General features: G+C 42.6%; 1 protein-coding gene across 1 annotated transcript in view; it reads right to left on the bottom strand.

Moving 5' to 3' along the window:
* Window positions 1-22,500, bottom strand: part of LOC133548668 (microtubule-associated protein 1S-like) — a 30,205-nt gene that overhangs the window by 3,015 nt on the left and 4,690 nt on the right. Inside the window, exons 3-9 of the mRNA XM_061893642.1 lie at window positions 19,070-19,152; window positions 12,108-12,245; window positions 10,617-11,094; window positions 8,494-8,580; window positions 3,106-5,315; window positions 529-673; window positions 244-461 (exon numbers count right to left, since the gene is read on the bottom strand). Of these exons, the coding sequence (XP_061749626.1) occupies window positions 244-461; window positions 529-673; window positions 3,106-5,315; window positions 8,494-8,580; window positions 10,617-11,094; window positions 12,108-12,245; window positions 19,070-19,152 (3,359 nt within the window). The remainder of the gene's footprint in view (window positions 1-243; window positions 462-528; window positions 674-3,105; window positions 5,316-8,493; window positions 8,581-10,616; window positions 11,095-12,107; window positions 12,246-19,069; window positions 19,153-22,500) is intronic.

Genomic DNA, 22,500 nt, shown 5'->3' with positions numbered 1-22,500 from the left:
GCATGGCATGATGCCAGCAAGACAAGCAACATGACAGGTGTGCTCACCTGCATGGCATGATGCCAGCAAGACAAGCAACATGACAGCTGTGCTCACCTGCATGGCATGATGCCAGCAAGACAAGCAACATGACAGGTGTGCTCACCTGCATGGCATGATGCCAGCAAGACAAGCAACATGACAGGTGTGCTCACCTGCATGGCATGATGCCAGCAAGACAAGCAACATGACAGGTGTGCTCACCTGCATGGCATGATGCCAGCAAGACTTGGCATCCAGCAGCGCGTCCAGCGTCGGCCTCATAAGCTCCTCCCTCTCAGGACAGTCGCCGCTGATGATGTAACAGGACGAGTGTACACTCTTGAAGAAATCCACGCTGACTGTGGGGCACGAAGCTCCCGATGGAAGGTAGGCGAGGTCCACAAAGACACTCACGTCCTCAGCGGAGGTCCACTTGGGATCTGGAACAAAAGAGTCCATAAAGAAAGTAGTCCCAACACAAGACACACAGTACGGGATCAATCCCACCTGGCCTGGCTGAGGATTTGGCTGGCGGTTGGCGGCTGGCGGAGGACGACGTACGTGATGATGCGGCGTTGTCCTTTTGGACCCTCAGGACGCCACTTCCTGTCTTGCTTTTCCCTGAGCTGGCTCTCTGGGAGCTCTCCATCACCTGCAACAGACAGGAGTTGACTTTGAATAAAAGGTGTATGAAAGATGTACTAAATGACAACATCACAACATAACGAGACCAACAGGTTGGATCAATGAGCTTCTGAAGATTTCATTGAATTGAAGTCAAGGAGATTTAAATATTATTACCTATCTGTCAAAAAATGAATATATATAAGGTGGTAAACATGTCATTAAAATACATTTTGATGTATAAATATTGTTTCAAAACGGATCATTATTAATCAATTAATCATTTACTGGTCTTGCGGATTTAATTGCATGATTTTCCGAAATCAATCAAGTATGTTTTAAATATCCTCTCACTGAGCTTACTCTGACACTCACTTAGTGGCATTTTTATATCAAAATAAAAGGAGGTGAAATGATAAAGCAGCGTTAATAGTAAGGTTACACAATATAAACAACATAATTGATATAAATCTGGCCGACGATAAAGCTTCTAAGTGTGGTGATCCTGCGTGTTAATGACACATTCTAGCTGTGGTAAGTAAACAAACACATCCTTCAGGCAACCTAGCATTCTTGCTAACGTACCTCCACAGAGCAAATCCACTTCAAAGTCAGCTTATCTTCGCCTACATGGCAGCAAATAAGCAACGTTTCTTTCCGGTATCATTAACACCGGAGGACGCGGAGTAGCTAAACATGCTACACTGTAGGGGAATATGCTAACCGCTAACCGCAAGATAAGCCTCGTGAACGCTGGTCAGATTGATACAAACATCGACAGTAACGAGACCAAGCAGTATAGTATCAGGTTGATACCGCCGTGGTTGGATCAAAGTTTTCTACGCTCAAAAAATCTTGTGTCGTTTTTGTTGTTGTTGACAAACTCCGGAAATAAGTCTCTCGATACAGGAGGACTTCAAAGGGCAAAAAGCAAAGAATTTCTACCACAGCCAAAAAGGGGAAATGGTTTCAATATTCAATCCATGTTGTTACAGTGCCATCTGTGTTTGTCTGATTATAGTTGTTGTCATTCTATGATGTTACAGCACCATCCTGTGACCAAAAATGTTATCATTCTATGATGTTACAGCGCCATCCTGTGACCAAAAATGTTATCATTCTATGATGTTACAGCGCCATCCTGTGACCAAAAATGTTATCATTCTATGATGTTACAGCGCCATCCTGTGACCAAAAATGTTATCATTCTATGATGTTGAAAGTGTGAAGTATCAGTATGGTCATTGATATCAGCCATACTCCTCCTGCAGCTACTTAGTATTGGACCAACACCCACTTCCATTTCAAACTCCCAACAAGACATTTTTTACCGGAAGTTCGCCGACAACATAAACGGTCGCCATTTTTGTATTTCACCAGAATAATGTCTCAAGGACTTATGGCCCGATGACATATGAGGAGACATGTAGGAGGCGGGGCTTCATCATTTCATGCAGTGCGATTAAGGTCATTAAATGCAATCTTCGGCTTTGACAAAAATGTATGCTCAATTGCAAGTAAACGCTGGGATAGGCTCCAGCACCCCCGAGAGAGACAAGCAGTAGAAAACGCATGGAAGGGTGTTCCAAACAGTCAGGTAATGTTTTTGCTAGAATGAATAAAATAAGAAATGAGGACCACATCAACCAAAAAATAATGTCACTTTTACGTGGCCTGTTGCATTATGGGTAAACAGCGGCCATTTTGAGGCGGGAGTCCGCTTACGTCGTACGCTATTTTCTTGCTAACAATCTCTGGCCTTTATGAAAAATGAATATTCTGCTGCATTATGGGTAAACAGCAGCCATTTTGAGGCGGGAGTCCGCTTATGTCGTACGCTATTTTCTTGCTAACAATCTCTGGCCTTTATTAAAAATGAATATTATGCTGCATTATGGGTAAACAGCAGCCATTTTGAGGCGGGAGTCCGCTTACGTCGTACGCTATTTTCTTGCTAACAATCTCTGGCCTTTATTAAAAATGAATATTCTGCTGCATTATGGGTAAACAGCAGCCATTTTGAGGCGGGAGTCCGCTTACGTCGTACGCTATTTTCTTGCTAACAATCTCTGGCCTTTATTAAAAATTAATATTCTGCTGCATTATGGGTAAACAGCAGCCATTTTGAGGCGGGAGTCCGCTTACGTCGTACGCTATTTTCTTGCTAACAATCTCTGGCCTTTATGAAAAATGAATATTTTGCTGCATTATGGGTAAACAGCAGCCATTTTGAGGCGGGAGTCCGCTTATGTCGTACGCTATTTTCTTGCTAACAATCTCTGGCCTTTATGAAAAATGAATATTTTGCTGCATTATGGGTAAACAGCAGCCATTTTGAGGCGGGAGTCCGCTTATGTCGTACGCTATTTTCTTGCTCCCTTTTTCCTTTGACTTAGTAAGAATCTATGGCCCTTATTAAAAATGAATATTTTGTTATTTATTGCATTATTTTCTATTCACCCCAGCTGCTGTCTTTCCTGGCGCCGCGCTTGACTTGACTTTCTTTGCGTGAGCGCCAGAGTCGGACAGTGGGACCGGCATGGTGGTGTCAGGGTGAGGAGGCATGGGCGGACTATCCCTGAGCCGGGCAGGAAGTGGGTCATGCGGCAGAGCCTGGCCGCTGCGGAGCTGTGGTGGTCCGCCGCACGACTCGTCTTCCTCGGAGTCCAGGACCCCGTCGGCTGTGGTGGACGGGCAGTCTTCCATGCAGACGGGGGCGTTTGTTTCGCTGGGTGACATGTCTTTGCCTGTGGTGCCGCTATGATTTTGGGGTCCAAATGCGCCTCTGGAGGCTTCGCTGACACCCGAGCTGGAGTCGGGCGCTTTAGAATGCTTGAACTCGCAAGGGGATACCAGACAAAGGTCCACATCGTGAACCGCAGACACCTCAAAGTGAAGGGTGCTAGGAGCCCGAGGACGCCCCATTTCTGGACCCAAAGACCTCAAGGGCTTCTTCAGGGGTACAGACACCCCAAATAAGTGTCCTTCATTAGGGTGAGCGTGATGAACGCCGTCGTCCGCCTCTCTCTGACTACCCGTGGAGGGCCCTTGTTCCAAGGACATGGACAGCGACTCGTCGACTTCTGTGGACTGAGGCGAGCTGACTTCTGCGGGCATAGAGTGGGTGGAGGTGGTGGTGTTGGCCACAGACGGGGACGGGTCGGAGGGTACGTCTTTTAGCGGACCCAGAGAGAGAAAACTCAAGTGTTTCTCTCTGGGGGTTGGTTCTGCAACATTGCTCGGCTGGTTCTTAGGCTGGGTGACTTCAGTGGGTTCAAGCTGGGCTTGTAGTCTGCTAAGAGTGTCTCTGTTGCACCACACATCATCAGGGGACAGACAGTAAGGAGTGTGACCCGCACTGTTGGGTCTTGAACCAGGGGAAGCATTCGCAACAGTCTTCTCATCTGGGCTGATGGGCACCTGGGTCTCCGGTGACGAGCGTGATGGAGGGGTGTTCTTCAAAGCTCCGTCCAGGAGGGTGTACTCAGTGGGGGTCAGGTCTAAGTTAATGTCTCCCTCGTCCTTCGGCGTCTCCCTCAATGGGCATGGGAATCCTACAATCTTTGTGGGTCTCTTCCCAAGTCCTAACTGGTCCAAGTCTTGCACCGGTCTTTCAGCCCTCTGGTCAGCCAAACATTCAAGTCGTTTCTCATTCCTTGGGCTGCCGTTAGTCTGATTGCCTTTATCTGCCGAGTCTGCCCCCTCTTTTTCCGTTTCCTCCTGAAGGCGCAGAAAATCAGCAGTCATGTCCTCGGGGGTTGAAGTTTTTGACACACGGCGAGTCTTGTCAGGTTCTTGGTGAGCACAGGTGTCCTCTGGCTTTGAGAACTCTAGCGCTACATCATTGTCTGGTTTTGATTGGGTCTTGACATCTACATTCTTGCTGGGTAGCCTCTTAGTCTTCTTGGACCCTGCTTTAGAGTCATTCCTTGCTTCCTTTTTGAGCCTGTTTTCATTCTTTGGTTTGGAGATGATTGTCTCCTTCCCTGCGCCATTTCTCACCACCATATTCTCTTCCCGACTGCTTGTTCTTCCTTCCTTCTTCGCATCTTTCCCACTAGCCTTCTTTGAAACATTCTTCTCCGATGCTTTTTGCTTTTTGGCTTTATCAACATCTCCATTGACAAATTTCGCCTTTGCGTCTTTTCCACGTTTGGGGGTAACCTCAATCCCTTGCGAGCGGATGCTCTCCTGGCTCTCGGCCCTTTTGGACTTCCTTGCATCCGCCAACCTCTCCAGGTCGCCGGTGGTCACTGTGGGTTTCTGGAGGAAGGCCAGAGTTTTCAGCTTTTCAAGACCCTGCAGCAGTTTAGTCTGCGGAGTGACACCGGGGAACAGCACTCGGACCACCTTTTCCTGGGGGCACGCTGGGTGCCACACCAGCAAAGCAGACACTGAGACTAGAGCGTTGAGGGGGAGTGCTTGGGATTGGGTTTCAGGTGACGCAAAGTCGGGCCACTGTCGCATGAACGCCTGGTACTCCTGGCTGTTTTTACAGGGGCTGAGGATGTATAAGTCCAGCTGTCCCACTCCCATCTTTTGGAACAGGGTTATTGGCTCGGGTGGGACCGCTTGAGGTCGAAACATGGGCTGAGGTCGGATATCTAACTTTTTCAACAGGTGTACTGTGAGCGCTGCCTGGTCTGTGCTCTTCAGTAGATTGTCCACACCTGATGAGACATACAATGACACTATCAAGTCATACTCACAAGTCAAACCTGCATGCACATTTATCACTTCTATTCATTCCCAAAATAGTTTTCATCTAAAATTATCTTACCTACAAACCCCGTTTCCATATGAGTTGGGAAATTGTGTTAGATGTAAATATAAACAGAATACAATGATTTGCAAATCCTTTTCAAGCCATATTCAGTTGAATATGCTACAAAGACAACATATTTGATGTTCAAACTCATAAAGTTCATTTTTATTTTTGCAAATAATAATTAACTTAGAAATTCATGGCTGCAACACGTGCCAAAGTAGTTGGGAAAGGGCATGTTCACCACTGTGTTACATCACCTTTTCTTTTAACAACACTCAATAAACGTTTGGGAACTGAGGAAACTAATTGTTGAAGCTTTGAAAGTGGAATTCTTTCCCATTCTTGTTTTATGTAGAGCTTCAGTCCTTCAACAGTCCGGGGTCTCCGCTGTCGTGTTTTACGCTTCATAATGCGCCACACATTTTCCATGGGAAACAGGTCTGGACTGCAGGCGGGCCAGGAAAGTACCCGCACTCTTTTACTACGAAGCCACGCTGTTGTAACACGTGGCTTGGCATTGTTTTGCTGAAATAAGCAGGGGCGTCCATGATAACGACAACATATGTTGCTCCAAAACCTGTATGGACCATTCAGCATTAATGGTGCCTTCACAGATGTGTAAGTTACCCATGCCTTGGGCACTAATACACCCCCATACCATCACACATGCTGGCTTTTCAACTTTGCGCCAATAACAATCCGAATGGTTATTTTCCTCTTTGTTCTGGAGGACACCACGTCCTCTGTTTCCAAATGTAATTTGAAATGTGGACTTGTCAGACCACAGAACACTTTTCCACTTTGCATCAGTCCATCTTAGGTGAGCTCGGGCCCAGCGATGCCGGCTGCGTTCCTGGGTGTTGTTGATAAATGGGTTTTGCTTTGCATAGCAGAGTTTTAACTTGCACTTAAAGATGTAGCAACCAACTGTAGTTACTGACAGTGGTTTTATGAAGTGTTCCTGAGCCCATGTGGTGATATCCTTTACACTCTGATGTCGGTTTTTGATGCAGTACCGCCTGAGGGATCAAAGGTCTGTAATATCATCGCTTACGTGCAGTGATTTCTCCAGATTTTCTGAATCTATTGATGATTTTATGGACTGTAGATTGTAAAATCCCTAAATTCCTTGCAATAGCTCGTTGAGAAATGTTGTTCTAAAACTGTTCGACAATTTGCTTACAAAGTGGTGACCCTCACCCCATCCTTGTTTGTGAATGACTTAGCATTTCATGGAAGCTACTTTTATAGCCAATCATGGCACCCACCTGTTCCCAATTAGCCTGCACACCTGTGGGATGTTCATAATAAGTGTTTGATGAGCATGCCTCAACTTTATCAGCATTTATTGCCACCTTTCACAACTTCTTTGTCACGTGTTGTTGGCATCAAATTCTAAAGTTAATGATTATTTGCAAATCATTGTATTCTGTTTATATTTAAATCTAACACAATTTCCCAACTCATATGGAAACAGGGTTTGTACACACACACACACACATATATATATATACATATATATATATATATATATATATATATATATATATATATGTAGGTGTGGGAAAAAATCACAAGACTACTTCATCTCTACAGAAGTGTTTCATGAGGGGTTCCCTCAATCATCAGGAGATTTTAATGGAAGCATTCACATACAATGGTTTATATAGAGCACAGAGTGGGTGGGTACAGGCAGGTGTAGGGTGTGGTGATTGGCTCATGTGTTACCTAGGAGGTGTTTCCGTCTATGGCGGCATGTTGAAATTATTTCACTGCGCTTGTTGAGGGATGATAGATCAGGATGATATATAATAAACAGTTTCTCTTTTAAGCATAGGTTGCATCTTTTATTACCACTGTTGTAAGGTGTGCTGGATGCAAGAATTTGCCATGTTATTGAATATTCAACATTATTGTCTTTGAGGTTCCAAATGTGTTTGCTGAGTTCTGTAGAATTCCGCAATGTCTGGTTTCTAAAGGAGGCATTGTGATTATTCCATCTTGTTTTGAACGCTCCTTCGGTTAATCCTACGTACGTGTCGGATGTGTTAATGTCCTTGCGTGTTACCTTTGCTTGGTAAACGACTGATGTCTGTAAGCACCTTCCGTTGAGAGGGCAATCAGGTTTCTTGCGGCAGTTACATTCATTATTGGTTTCAGAGTCGTTTAGTCTGGGGGTAGGCAGTCCTTTTGCAATTGCTTTGTTGTGGTTTGAAATGATTTGTTGCATGTTATTCATACAGCTGTAGCTCAATTTAATGTTGTTCTTGTTGAATATTTTTCTTAGGGTGTTGCCTTTGGGGAAGTGTTTGTCGATCAGAGTGAGGAACTTGCGGCCGATGTTGGTTGAGACGTCTTTGCTGAATGGCGGATTGTACCAGATGATGTTGTTTCGTTTTCTGCTCTTTTTTGGTTGGTTTCCTGGGGTGGGTTCATAGGTGAAGGTGAAGTTGTATCCGCTTTCATCAAGTGCTTTCTGGTACGGGGGGGTTGCTTGGTCCAATTCAGCTTTGCTGGATGACAGCATCGATAGCCTTTTATTAATTCCGGTAGGTATTCTTTTCGTGGTGGTGGGTGGGTGGTTGCTGTCATGGTGCACGTATTGGAGTGTTGTGTTGGGTTTCGTGAATGGTTGGTAGCTGTTATCCTGATATATCATCCTGATCTATCATCCCTCAACAAGCGCAGTGAAATCATTTCAACATGCCGCCACAAACGGAAACACCTCCTAGGTAACACATGAGCCAATCACCACGCCCTACACCTGCTTGTACCCACCCACTCTGTGCTCTATATAAACCATTGTATGTGAATGCTTCCATTAAAATCTCCTGATGATTGAGGGAACCCCTCATGAAACAGATCTGTAGAGATGAAGTAGTCTTGTGATTTTTTCCCACACCTACATATTGCGCTCTACCACGGTATCGAGCACTATTCTCCGGATAATCCAATCAAGATATATATATATATATATATATATATATATATATATATATATATATATGTGTGTGTGTGTGTGTGTTACTGATCTGTATTATTTTTTCTTTTTCTTTTTTTTCAGGTGAAATGATACTCACAAGGCTGCTGTTCCACCTGCAACCTGCTGGGGGCGTTAAAGAACACAACTCCAAGCTCTGGGGAGATGAGCCTCTTGGATGAGTCCTCTGTTCAGGTCCACAACACAAAAACACAATTAATCACATTCAACCCTTTTATATCACCAGTGTCCTCGGGTCAGTCACCAACTCCGTTTTACTGCCATTTGAAAACAATTCATGGATGTAAAAAAACATTTACAAAATATTTTGTAGCAGTATATATCAGCAGCTTATAACGTCTTATCTCCATGCAATCGCAAATTATGTTAACTTTTATTCTACTTTTTATCTTTGCTTTTTTTAGTAGAATTTTTTTTTCTGTTCCACAGCCCGCTAAAAAATGAGCTGCAGGCCGCAAATGGCACTAGCTTGCGGTTAGCGGCTAGCATATCCTCTTATGGTGTGCAGTGTAGCATTCTAGCGATTTCTCGTCCTCCAGTGATAACAGTACTTGAAAGGAACGTACTTTATTTGCCGCCATGGAGGCAAAGATTGTTGACTTTGCACTGTGGAGGAACGTTAGCCGCTAGCTAGGATGCTACTCTGAGGATGTTGGCTTTTTGCAGGAAAGTGTCATCAATATCACGATACAACCAGCATTCAAATCTCTATCTTGGGCCTAATTGATATCACTTATATGGAGCAACCCGAGTATAAAAATTATCCTTTTTTGCTTACTATTGTTTGAGAAAAATGTCACAACTGCAAAATACCAAGAAAGGTAACAAAGTAACAAAATATTGATCTTAAAATGAAAACAAAACCACTAAAATAAGTAACTTGACTTTTGAAAATATCACTGCTTAAACTCTGTGATCCCACCACTCTAGTATCGATCCAAGACCAATATCCTCTTACCCACCTTGGTATCGATATGATATGTTTTTAGATTGATGCAAATATCGCCCCCCCTCCCCCACCCCCGCCCCCCGCCCCCCAACCCCCAACCCCCTTCCTTTTAGATCAACTTTGTTCACGCTGGATTTGGGGCTTGGAGGACTTGAGTCTGCCTCAGTGTTGATATCATCTTATGGTCATGTGTGTGCTGTGTTGATATCATCTTATGGTCATGTGTGTGCTGTGTTGATATCATCTTATGGTCATGTGTGAGCTGTGTTGATATCATCTTATGGTCATGTGTGTGCTGTGTTGATATCATCTTATGGTCATGTGTGTGCTGTGTTGATATCATCTTATGGTCATGTGTGTGCTGTGTTGATATCATCTTATGGTCATGTGTGTGCTGTGTTGATATCATCTTATGGTCATGTGTGAGCTGTGTTGATATCATCTTATGGTCATGTGTGTGCTGTGTTGATATCATCTTATGGTCATGTGTGTGCTGTGTTGATATCATCTTATGGTCATGTGTGTGCTGTGTTGATATCATCTTATGGTCATGTGTGTGCTGTGTTGATATCATCTTATGGTCATGCGTGTGCTGTGTTGATATCGTCTTATGGTCATGTGTGAGCTGTGTTGATATCATCTTATGGTCATGTGTAAGCTGTGTTGATATCATCTTATGGTCATGTGTGAGGTGTGTTGATATCATCTTATGGTCATGTGTGAGCTGTGTTGATATCATCTTATGGTCATGTGTAAGCTATGTTGATATCATCTTATGGTCATGTGTGAGGTGTGTTGATATCATCTTATGGTCATGTGTGTGCTGTGTTGATATCATCTTATGGTCATGTGTGTGCTGTGTTGATATCATCTTATGGTCATGTGTGAGCTGTGTTGATATCATCTTATGGTCATGTGTAAGCTGTGTTGATATCATCTTATGGTCATGTGTGAGGTGTGTTGATATCATCTTATGGTCATGTGTGTGCTGTGTTGATATCATCTTATGGTCATGTGTGTGCTGTGTTGATATCATCTTATGGTCATGTGTGAGCTGTGTTGATATCATCTTATGGTCATGTGTGTGCTGTGTTGATATCATCTTATGGTCATGTGTGTGCTGTGTTGATATCATCTTAGCACAGCACACACATAAATAACATTTAACAGGTAAAAAATAAATCTTAAAAGATTTGCAAGATCTGTGTGTATCAGTCTTTAGCGGGGGGGGGGGGGGGGGGGCAATACGTCACCTTTGACATCGGAGGCCAACTCCGCCTCTGCTACCTTCCTCTCCAGGAAGCTGTTGAGCCCGGTGAGGTTCTCCGTGCCGACGTGCGTCATCAAGACGGCATCGACGCGGTCCAGGTGGCGGACCAGCTTCCAGAAGCACGCCTGCGGGTCGGAGCCGCCGTCCAGCAGCATCGTGAAGCCGTTGACGGCGAAGAAGGCGCAGTCGCCGCGGCCGGCGGGGAAGACGTAGCAGCAGGGTCGGGACAGCTTGAGGAAGCCCACGGTGTTTGGGGGAGGCAGGAGGTCGAAGGGGGACGACGGGCAGAGAGTTCCGGAGATGAGGGAGGTGAAGTCCGCCAAGACCGACATGGCGGGCAGAACCTCCGGGGGGTTGACGTGAAGAAGGACCGGACCCTGACCGGGCCGCACAGTCTTCTTCCAGTGGGATGTGTTGTTGTTGGGGCAGCACAGAGTCAGGCTGACCAGGTGGTCTTCATCCTGGAATACAAACCCCCAAAATCTCAAACTTAGAAGTAGGCCTTCGATACTGGTATCAATCCGATAACCGCAAAAAAGAACTATCAAACGATATCAGCTTGCATGTCAAATCTCTGATACGAGCACACAAGGTTGGTCTTAGCTTCCATTTTGGTCAAGTCATGGACAAAAGGTAAACGTGGTATCCTTCAGGAGCTAGAAACTACACAACAGCTAAGCACACAATAGCACAAAAAGCTAGTGTCCTCATATCAGTGCTTCTCATTTATTTTCTGTTACGCCCCCACCCCCCCTCAAGAAGAAGCAAACATTACACACACACACAAACCCACACACACACACACACACACACACACACACACCCCGCCCGCCACTCTCCACTGCGACTATAAAAAATGTCGTTTGTCTCATAAATTGTTGCAAGTCCGCCTCTGCATGACTTTGTATACTTAGTAGCGTTATAGAAAAGTATAGATGGACTCGCAAAAAAGAATAACTTTATCAAAGGTTGTTTTTTTAGTCTGTAACAGAAAAGATTTAGAGTGCATCAATTTACTTTTAAAAAAAAGTAATCCTTATTAAAAGTATAAACATTTTTGAAGCACGATACTGATAAAGCATGCAGGTCACACCCTGGAATTGCTGCGCCCCCCCCCCCCCCCCCTCCTTATTTCCACAATATTTCACAACATTTGTCCATGGTTGCAAATGACTTACACATGCAAAGTCTCCAAAGCATATTAGAAAGTATCCAGTAAGAAGCGTGTCCGCATCCTTCCACTTACTGTGTCATGAGCCAACTTCATAAACCACAGTATTACCATTTCCCTTCAAACTGAAAGGATGAAATCAAGTTAGTGTTTATCTTAGCAATTCTTCTCTAACTAATTTCACAGCGTCCAATCTTTGATCACATTCCCCATCACAAAATGCTGATATCGTCATGAGTTGATATCGGTATCTACAAATGTGTATCAGGACAGCGTACTTGGAAGCAAGCGATCATGCTTTACCTGCTGGGCCAGGATTTGTGTCAGATGTTTGGGGGAGAAGAGTCCTCGGTTCAAGACCAGCTCACCGCTAACCTCCACGCTCTGACCGGCCAAGATGAGCAGCTTGTGAGAGGATTCACGCGACAACAGAGCGCACACCTGAGCAGGTGAGGGGGGAAGAAGCACAGACATCCTCTCTTTGAACGAGAAAAGCAGTCAAATGAGAAATCAAATGGAATATAAGGAAATAAAAAAGGAAATATAGACCAGAGATCGGCAACCGAAAATGTTGAAAGAGCCATTGTGGATCACATGTACAAACATTGTGGATCACATGTACAAACATTGTGGATCACATGTACAAACATTGTGGATCACATGTACAAACATTGTGGATCACATATACAAACATTGTGGATCACATATACAAACATTGTGGATCACATGTACAAACATTGTGGATCACATGTACAAACATTGTGGATCACATGTACAAACATTGTGGATCACATGTACAAACATTGTGGATCACATATACAAACATTGTGGATCACATGTACAAACATTGTGGATCACATGTACAAACATTGTGGATCACATGTACAAACATTGTGGATCACATATACAAACATTGTGGATCACATGTACAAACATTGTGGATCACATGTACAAACATTGTGGATCACATATACAAACATTGTGGATCACATGTACAAACATTGTGGATCACATGTACAAACATTGTGGATCACATGTACAAACATTGTGGATCACATGTACAAACATTGTGGATCACATGTACAAACATTGTGGATCACATATACAAACATTGTGGATCACATGTACAAACATTGTGGATCACATGTACAAACATTGTGGATCACATGTACAAACATTGTGGATCACATGTACAAACATTGTGGATCACATGTACAAACATTGTGGATCACATATACAAACATTGTGGATCACATGTACAAACATTGTGGATCACATGTACAAACGTTGTGGATCACATGTACAAACATTGTGGATCACATGTACAAACATTGTGGATCACATGTACAAACATTGTGGATCACATGTACAAACATTGTGGATCACATATACAAACATTGTGGATCACATGTACAAACATTGTGGATCACATGTACAAACATTGTGGATCACATGTACAAACATTGTGGATCACATATACAAACATTGTGGATCACATGTACAAACATTGTGGATCACATGTACAAACATTGTGGATCACATGTACAAACATTGTGGATCACATGTACAAACATTGTGGATCACATATACAAACATTGTGGATCACATGTACAAACATTGTGGATCACATGTACAAACATTGTGGATCACATGTACAAACATTGTGGATCACATGTACAAACATTGTGGATCACATATACAAACATTGTGGATCACATGTACAAACATTGTGGATCACATGTACAAACATTGTGGATCACATATACAAACATTGTGGATCACATGTACAAACATTGTGGATCACATGTACAAACATTGTGGATCACATATACAAACATTGTGGATCACATATACAAACATTGTGGATCACATGTACAAACATTGTGGATCACATGTACAAACATTGTGGATCACATGTACAAACATTGTGGATCACATATACAAACATTGTGGATCACATGTACAAACATTGTGGATCACATGTACAAACATTGTGGATCACATATACAAACATTGTGGATCACATATACAAACATTGTGGATCACATGTACAAACATTGTGGATCACATGTACAAACATTGTGGATCACATATACAAACATTGTGGATCACATGTACAAACATTGTGGATCACATGTACAAACATTGTGGATCACATGTACACACATTGTGGATCACATGTACAAACATTGTGGATCACATGTACAAACATTGTGGATCACATATACAAACATTGTGGATCACATGTACAAACATTGTGGATCACATGTACAAACATTGTGGATCACATGTACAAACATTGTGGATCACATATACAAACATTGTGGATCACATGTACAAACATTGTGGATCACATGCACAAACATTGTGGATCACATGTACAAACATTGTGGATCACATATACAAACATTGTGGATCACATATACAAACATTGTGGATCACATATACAAACATTGTGGATCACATGTACAAACATTGTGGATCACATGTACAAACATTGTGGATCACATATACAAACATTGTGGATCACATTTACAAACATTGTGGATCACATGTACAAACATTGTGGATCACATATACAAACATTGTGGATCACATATACAAACATTGTGGATCACATGTACAAACATTGTGGATCACATGTACAAACATTGTGGATCACATATACAAACATTGTGGATCACATTTACAAACATTGTGGATCACATGTACAAACATTGTGGATCACATGTACAAACATTGTGGATCACATGTACAAACATTGTGGATCACATGCACAAACATTGTGGATCACATGTACAAACATTGTGGATCACATATACAAACATTGTGGATCACATGTACAAACATTGTGGATCACATATACAAACATTGTGGATCACATTTACAAACATTGTGGATCACATGTACAAACATTGTGGATCACATGTACAAACATTGTGGATCACATGTACAAACATTGTGGATCACATGCACAAACATTGTGGATCACATGTACAAACATTGTGGATCACATGTACAAACATTGTGGATCACATGTACAAACATTGTGGATCACATATACAAACATTGTGGATCACATGTACAAACATTGTGGATCACATATACAAACATTGTGGATCACATATACAAACATTGTGGATCACATGTACAAACATTGTGGATCACATGCACAAACATTGTGGATCACATGTACAAACATTGTGGATCACATATACAAACATTGTGGATCACATTTACAAACATTGTGGATCACATGTACAAACATTGTGGATCACATGTACAAACATTGTGGATCACATGTACAAACATTGTGGATCACATGTACAAACATTGTGGATCACATGTACAAACATTGTGGATCACATGTACAAACATTGTGGATCACATGTACAAACATTGTGGATCACATATACAAACATTGTGGATCACATGTACAAACATTGTGGATCACATGTACAAACATTGTGGATCACATATACAAACATTGTGGATCACATTTACAAACATTGTGGATCACATGTACAAACATTGTGGATCACATGTACAAACATTGTGGATCACATGTACAAACATTGTGGATCACATGCACAAACATTGTGGATCACATGTACAAACATTGTGGATCACATGTACAAACATTGTGGATCACATGTACAAACATTGTGGATCACATGTACAAACATTGTGGATCACATATACAAACATTGTGGATCACATGTACAAACATTGTGGATCACATGTACAAACATTGTGGATCACATATACAAACATTGTGGATCACATTTACAAACATTGTGGATCACATGTACAAACATTGTGGATCACATATACAAACATTGTGGATCACATGTACAAACATTGTGGATCACATGTACAAACATTGTGGATCACATGCACAAACATTGTGGATCAGATGTACAAACATTGTGGATCACATATACAAACATTGTGGATCACATGTACAAACATTGTGGATCACATGTACAAACATTGTGGATCACATGTACAAACATTGTGGATCACATGCACAAACATTGTGGATCACATGTACAAACATTGTGGATCACATTTACAAACATTGTGGATCACATGTACAAACATTGTGGATCACATTTACAAACATTGTGGATCACATTTACAAACATTGTGGATCACATGTACAAACATTGTGGATCACATGTACAAACATTGTGGATCACATGCACAAACATTGTGGATCACATGTACAAACATTGTGGATCACATGTACAAACATTGTGGATCACATGTACAAACATTGTGGATCACATGTACAAACATTGTGGATCACATATACAAACATTGTGGATCACATGTACAAACATTGTGGATCACATGTACAAACATTGTGGATCACATATACAAACATTGTGGATCACATTTACAAACATTGTGGATCACATGTACAAACATTGTGGATCACATATACAAACATTGTGGATCACATGTACAAACATTGTGGATCACATGTACAAACATTGTGGATCACATGTACAAACATTGTGGATCACACATACAAACATTGTGGATCACATGTACAAACATTGTGGATCACATGTACAAACATTGTGGATCACATGCACAAACATTGTGGATCAGATGTACAAACATTGTGGATCACATATACAAACATTGTGGATCACATGTATAAACATTGTGGATCACATGTACAAACATTGTGGATCACATATTCAAACATTGTGGATCACATGTACAAACATTGTGGATCACATGTACAAACATTGTGGATCACATGTACAAACATTGTGGATCACATGTACAAACATTGTGGATCACATATACAAACATTGTGGATCACATGTACAAACATTGTGGATCACATGTACAAACATTGTGGATCACATGTACAAACATTGTGGATCACATGTACAAACATTGTGGATCACATATACAAACATTGTGGATCACATGTACAAACATTGTGGATCACATGTACAAACATTGTGGATCACATGTACAAACATTGTGGATCACATATACAAACATTGTGGATCACATGTACAAACATTGTGGATCACATGTACAAACATTGTGGATCACATGTACAAACATTGTGGATCACATATACAAACATTGTGGATCACATGTACAAACATTGTGGATCACATGTACAAACATTGTGGATCACATGTACACACATTGTGGATCACATGTACAAACATTGTGGATCAGATGTACAAACATTGTGGATCACATATACAAACATTGTGGATCACATGTACAAACATTGTGGATCACATATACAAACATTGTGGATCACATGTACAAACATTGTGGATCACATGTACAAACAAGTGATCTGTCTGGAGCTGCAACAACATGAAAAGTCTTCTGGAAGTGTTATAATGAAGGCAACACATGATGTAAGTGTCTATATTAACCTACTATTAAAATGACTTGAAGACTACAAAGACAACATATTTGATGTTCAAAAACAACGTATTGCTGATAATCATCAACTTTAGAAAATTTTATGCCAGCAACACGTGACAAAGAAGTTGGGAAAGGTGGCACTGATACTGATAAAGTTGAGGAATGCTCATCAAACACTTATTTGGAACATCCCACTGGTGTGCAGGCAAATTGGGAACAGGTGGGTGCCATGATTGGATATAAAAACAGCTTCCCAAAAAATGCTGTCTTTCACAAGAAAGGATGGGGCGAGGTACACCCCTTTGTCCACAACTGTGTGAGCAAATAGTCAAACAGTTTAAGAACAACCTTTCTCAAAGTGCAATTGCAAGAAATTTAGGGATTTCAACATCTACGCTCCATAATATCATTAAACAGTTCAGAGAATCTGGAGAAATCACTCCATGTAAGCAGCATGGCCGGAAACCAACATTGAATGACCGTGACCTTCCATCCCTCAGACGGCACTGTATCAAAAACCCACATCAATATTTAAAGGATATCACCACATGGGCTCAGGAACACTTCAGAAAACCACTGTCACTAAATACAGTTGGTCGCTACATCTGTGAGTTCAAGTTAAAACTCTACTATCCAAAGCCAAAGCCATTTATCAACAACATCCAGAAACGCCGCTGGCTTCTCTGGGCCCGAGATCATCTAAGATGGACTGATGCAAAGTGGAAAAGTGTTCTGTGGTCTGACGAGTCCACATTTCAAATTGTTTTTGAAAATATTGGACATTGTGTCATCCGGACCAAAGGGGAAGCGAACCATCCAGACTATTATCAACCCAGAGTTCAAAAGCTAGCATGTGTGATGGTACGGGGGTGTATTAGTGCCCAAGGCATGGGTAACTTACACATCTGTGAAGGCACCATTAATGCTGAATGGTCTGTACAGGTTTTGGAACAACATATGCTGTCATCCAAGCAACGTTATCATGGACGCCCCTGCTTATTTCAGCAAGACAAGTGTTACCACAGCATGGCTTTGTAAAAAAAAGAGTGCAGGTACTTTCCTGGCCCGCCTGCAGTCCAGACCTGTCTCCCATGGAAAATGTGTGGTGCATTATGAAGCGTAAAATAGGACAGCGGAGACCCCGGACTGTTGAAGGACTGAAGCTCTACATAAAACAAGAATGGGAAAGAATTCCACCTGAAAAGCTTCAAAAATGTGTCTCCTTAGTTCCCAAATGTTTATTGAGTGTTGTTAAAAGAAAAGGTGATGTAACACAGTGGTGAACATGCCCTTTCCCAACTACTTTGGCACGTGTTGCAGCCATGGAATTTTAAGTTAATTATTATTTGCACAAAAAAAAATGTTTATGAGTTTGAACATCAAATATGTTGTCTTTGTAGCATATTCAACTGAATATGGCTTGAAAAGGATTTGCAAATCATTGTATTCTGTTTATATTTACATCTAACACAATTTCCCAACTCATATGGAAACGTGGTTTATAATAAAAGGACATATCGCTCCGCCCTACAATAAACACATCATTTTACAACAATATTGTAAATAAGAGTCATGTAACAGTACAAATATGTGCTACTTTTTGACAACCTTCTGTTTGGGTAACAACTATAAAGGTTCAGTACCTAAGGGGCGGAGCCAGAAACACTGCTTCCCCTTGATTGGTGGACAGCCAACGGTCACGGCTGCGATGATGTCACACTATTTACTTCGGAACTAGAGGAGGAATTATGTTCCACTGAGCCGCACTGAACGGTACCCACTTAAGTGGAAACGTGGCTGTTGGTAAAAGAAGCACATGTTTTCCTTCCATCCAGACATGCGTCCCTCACCTCTGAGTGGGCCTGTTCCTCAGACGGAGCGATCACAATATTGATGTCCAACACTCGGCCGCTGTGGCGCAGACATCTGTGTCCTAGTGGTCAGAAGACAAGACAAGAGAAGAGAAGACAGTCAGACACCTGTGTCCTAGTGGTCAGAAGACAAGACAAGAGAAGAGAAGACAGTCAGACACCTGTGTCCTAGTGGTCAGAAGACAAGACAAGAGAAGAGAAGACAGTCAGACATCAGAATAGCAGGAAGTGAGCTGGACGACACGCCAAGTGGACTCAGAATAGCAGGAAGTGAGCTGGACGACACGCCAAGTGGACTCAGAATAGCAGGAAGTGAGCTGGACGACACGCCAAGTGGACTCAGAATAGCAGGAAGTGAGCTGGACGACACGCCAAGTGGACTCAGAATAGCAGGAAGTGAGCTGGACGACACGCCAAGTGGACTCAGAATAGCAGGAAGTGAGCTGGACGACACGCCAAGTGGACTCAGAATAGCAGGAAGTGAGCTGGACGACACGCCAAGTGGACTCAGAATAGCAGGAAGTGAGCTGGACGACACGCCAAGTGGACTCAGAATAGCAGGAAGTGAGCTGGACGACACGCCAAGTGGACTCAGAATAGCAGGAAGTGAGCTGGACGACACGCCAAGTGGACTCAGAATAGCAGGAAGTGAGCTGGACGACACGCCAAGTAGCAGGAAGTGAGCTGGACGACACACCAAGTGGACTCAGAATAGCAGGAAGTGAGCTGGATGACACGCCAAGTGGACTCAGAATAGCAGGAAGTGAGCTGGACGACACGCCAAGTAGCAGGAAGTGAGCTGGATGACACGCCAAGTGGACTCAGAATAGCAGGAAGTGAGCTGGATGACACGCCAAGTGGACTCAGAATCGCAGGAAGTGAGCTGGACGACACGCCAAGTAGCAGGAAGTGAGCTGGATGACACACCAAGTGGACTCAGAATAGCAGGAAGTGAGCTGGATGACACGCCAAGTGGACTCAGAATAGCAGGAAGTGAGCTGGATGACACGCCAAGTGGACTCAGAATAGCAGGAAGTGAGCTGGATGACACGCCAAGTAGCAGGAAGTGAGCTGGATGACACGCCAAGTGGACTCAGAATCGCAGGAAGTGAGCTGGACGACACGCGAAGTAGCAGGAAGTGAGCTGGACGACACACCAAGTGGACTCAGAATAGCAGGAAGTGAGCTGGACGACACGCCAAGTAGCAGGAAGTGAGCTGGATGACACGCCAAGTGGACTCAGAATCGCAGGAAGTGAGCTGGACGACACACCAAGTGGACTCAGAATAGCAGGAAGTGAGCTGGATGACACGCCAAGTGGACTCAGAATAGCAGGAAGTGAGCTGGACGACACGCCAAGTAGCAGGAAGTGAGCTGGATGACACGCCAAGTGGACTCAGAATCGCAGGAAGTGAGCTGGACGACACGCCAAGTAGCAGGAAGTGAGCTGGATGACACACCAAGTGGACTCAGAATAGCAGGAAGTGAGCTGGATGACACGCCAAGTGGACTCAGAATCGCAGGAAGTGAGCTGGACGACACGCGAAGTAGCAGGAAGTGAGCTGGATGACACGCCAAGTGGACTCAGAATAGCAGGAAGTGAGCTGGACGACACGCCAAGTAGCAGGAAGTGAGCTGGATGACACGCCAAGTGGACTCAGAATAGCAGGAAGTGAGCTGGATGACACGCCAAGTGGACTCAGAATCGCAGGAAGTGAGCTGGACGACACGCCAAGTAGCAGGAAGTGAGCTGGATGACACACCAAGTGGACTCAGAATAGCAGGAAGTGAGCTGGATGACACGCCAAGTGGACTCAGAATAGCAGGAAGTGAGCTGGATGACACGCCAAGTGGACTCAGAATAGCAGGAAGTGAGCTGGATGACACGCCAAGTAGCAGGAAGTGAGCTGGATGACACGCCAAGTGGACTCAGAATCGCAGGAAGTGAGCTGGACGACACGCCAAGTAGCAGGAAGTGAGCTGGATGACACGCCAAGTGGACTCAGAATCGCAGGAAGTGAGCTGGACGACACGCCAAGTAGCAGGAAGTGAGCTGGATGACACACCAAGTGGACTCAGAATAGCAGGAAGTGAGCTGGATGACACGCCAAGTGGACTCAGAATCGCAGGAAGTGAGCTGGACGACACGCGAAGTAGCAGGAAGTGAGCTGGACGACACACCAAGTGGACTCAGAATCGCAGGAAGTGAGCTGGACGACACGCCAAGTAGCAGGAAGTGAGCTGGATGACACACCAAGTGGACTCAGAATAGCAGGAAGTGAGCTGGATGACACGCCAAGTGGACTCAGAATCGCAGGAAGTGAGCTGGACGACACGCCAAGTAGCAGGAAGTGAGCTGGATGACACACCAAGTGGACTCAGAATAGCAGGAAGTGAGCTGGATGACACGCCAAGTGGACTCAGAATCGCAGGAAGTGAGCTGGACGACACGCGAAGTAGCAGGAAGTGAGCTGGACGACACACCAAGTGGACTCAGAATAGCAGGAAGTGAGCTGGATGACATTTACATGAATTCGTTGGTGATGATGGCTCTTTCATGGTGTCTTGACACGCAGTACTTGACTGCGACCAGCAGAGGTGCCGTTTTCTTTTAGCTTAGCTGTGCTATTTATGCTATTGCATGTCATGTTTAATGGTTACAACAAAAAAAGCTGCAAAAACATCTGTAAGAAAACATTTGAAAAAACCATTTATGTCATGACAGCTCAGACATTTTGGTGTGTATTTTCTGTATTTGTTTCCTGTCCAGCGCTCTTATTTATGTTCACTTCCTGTCTGGTGACACATCAGCGCTGTTTCCCTCACCTCTAATTTAAAAAAATATATATATATTATGAGATTAAAGAAAAGTCATTTGAAAGAATTACAGAATGACACAAGAAAGTTGAATAATAATCTTTAAATAAACTGTTATTTGATAATGATTATAACTATAAAAACATAAATCATTTTTTATGTATGAATGTTTTCTGAAAAAGCTGTTATTTAATAATGATTCTAACCATACAAACTATTATTATATTTGATTTATAAATGTTTTATGTACAGTTTAAGTATATTAATGTTTATTATAAAATATTCTATAATAGTTGTCAATATAATTATAATAGTTGTTATAAAAAAATTATATATTAATAAATAATACTAAAAGGAAGAAAAACATTTATTCTGTATTTCTAATATTTCATTAAATATTTAACAATGTTTAAAATAATCATATACAAATAAATCATGACATAAACGTATAATATAAACTAGATATAGGTATTAACTGATTATGTAATAAGTTTATTCACTCCGAGAAAAAAATGTCATTGCGTAATTTAAATTCATATGTAAAATATTTTGAAAATATTGAGAAAAAAATGATTTAATAGTAATTATAATGA

This window comes from Nerophis ophidion, linkage group LG03, assembly GCF_033978795.1.
Source record: "Nerophis ophidion isolate RoL-2023_Sa linkage group LG03, RoL_Noph_v1.0, whole genome shotgun sequence".
Classification (NCBI taxonomy): domain Eukaryota; kingdom Metazoa; phylum Chordata; class Actinopteri; order Syngnathiformes; family Syngnathidae; genus Nerophis; species Nerophis ophidion.
Note: the sequence above shows the minus strand (reverse complement) of the source record. Positions and strands in the feature narration are given on the sequence as shown.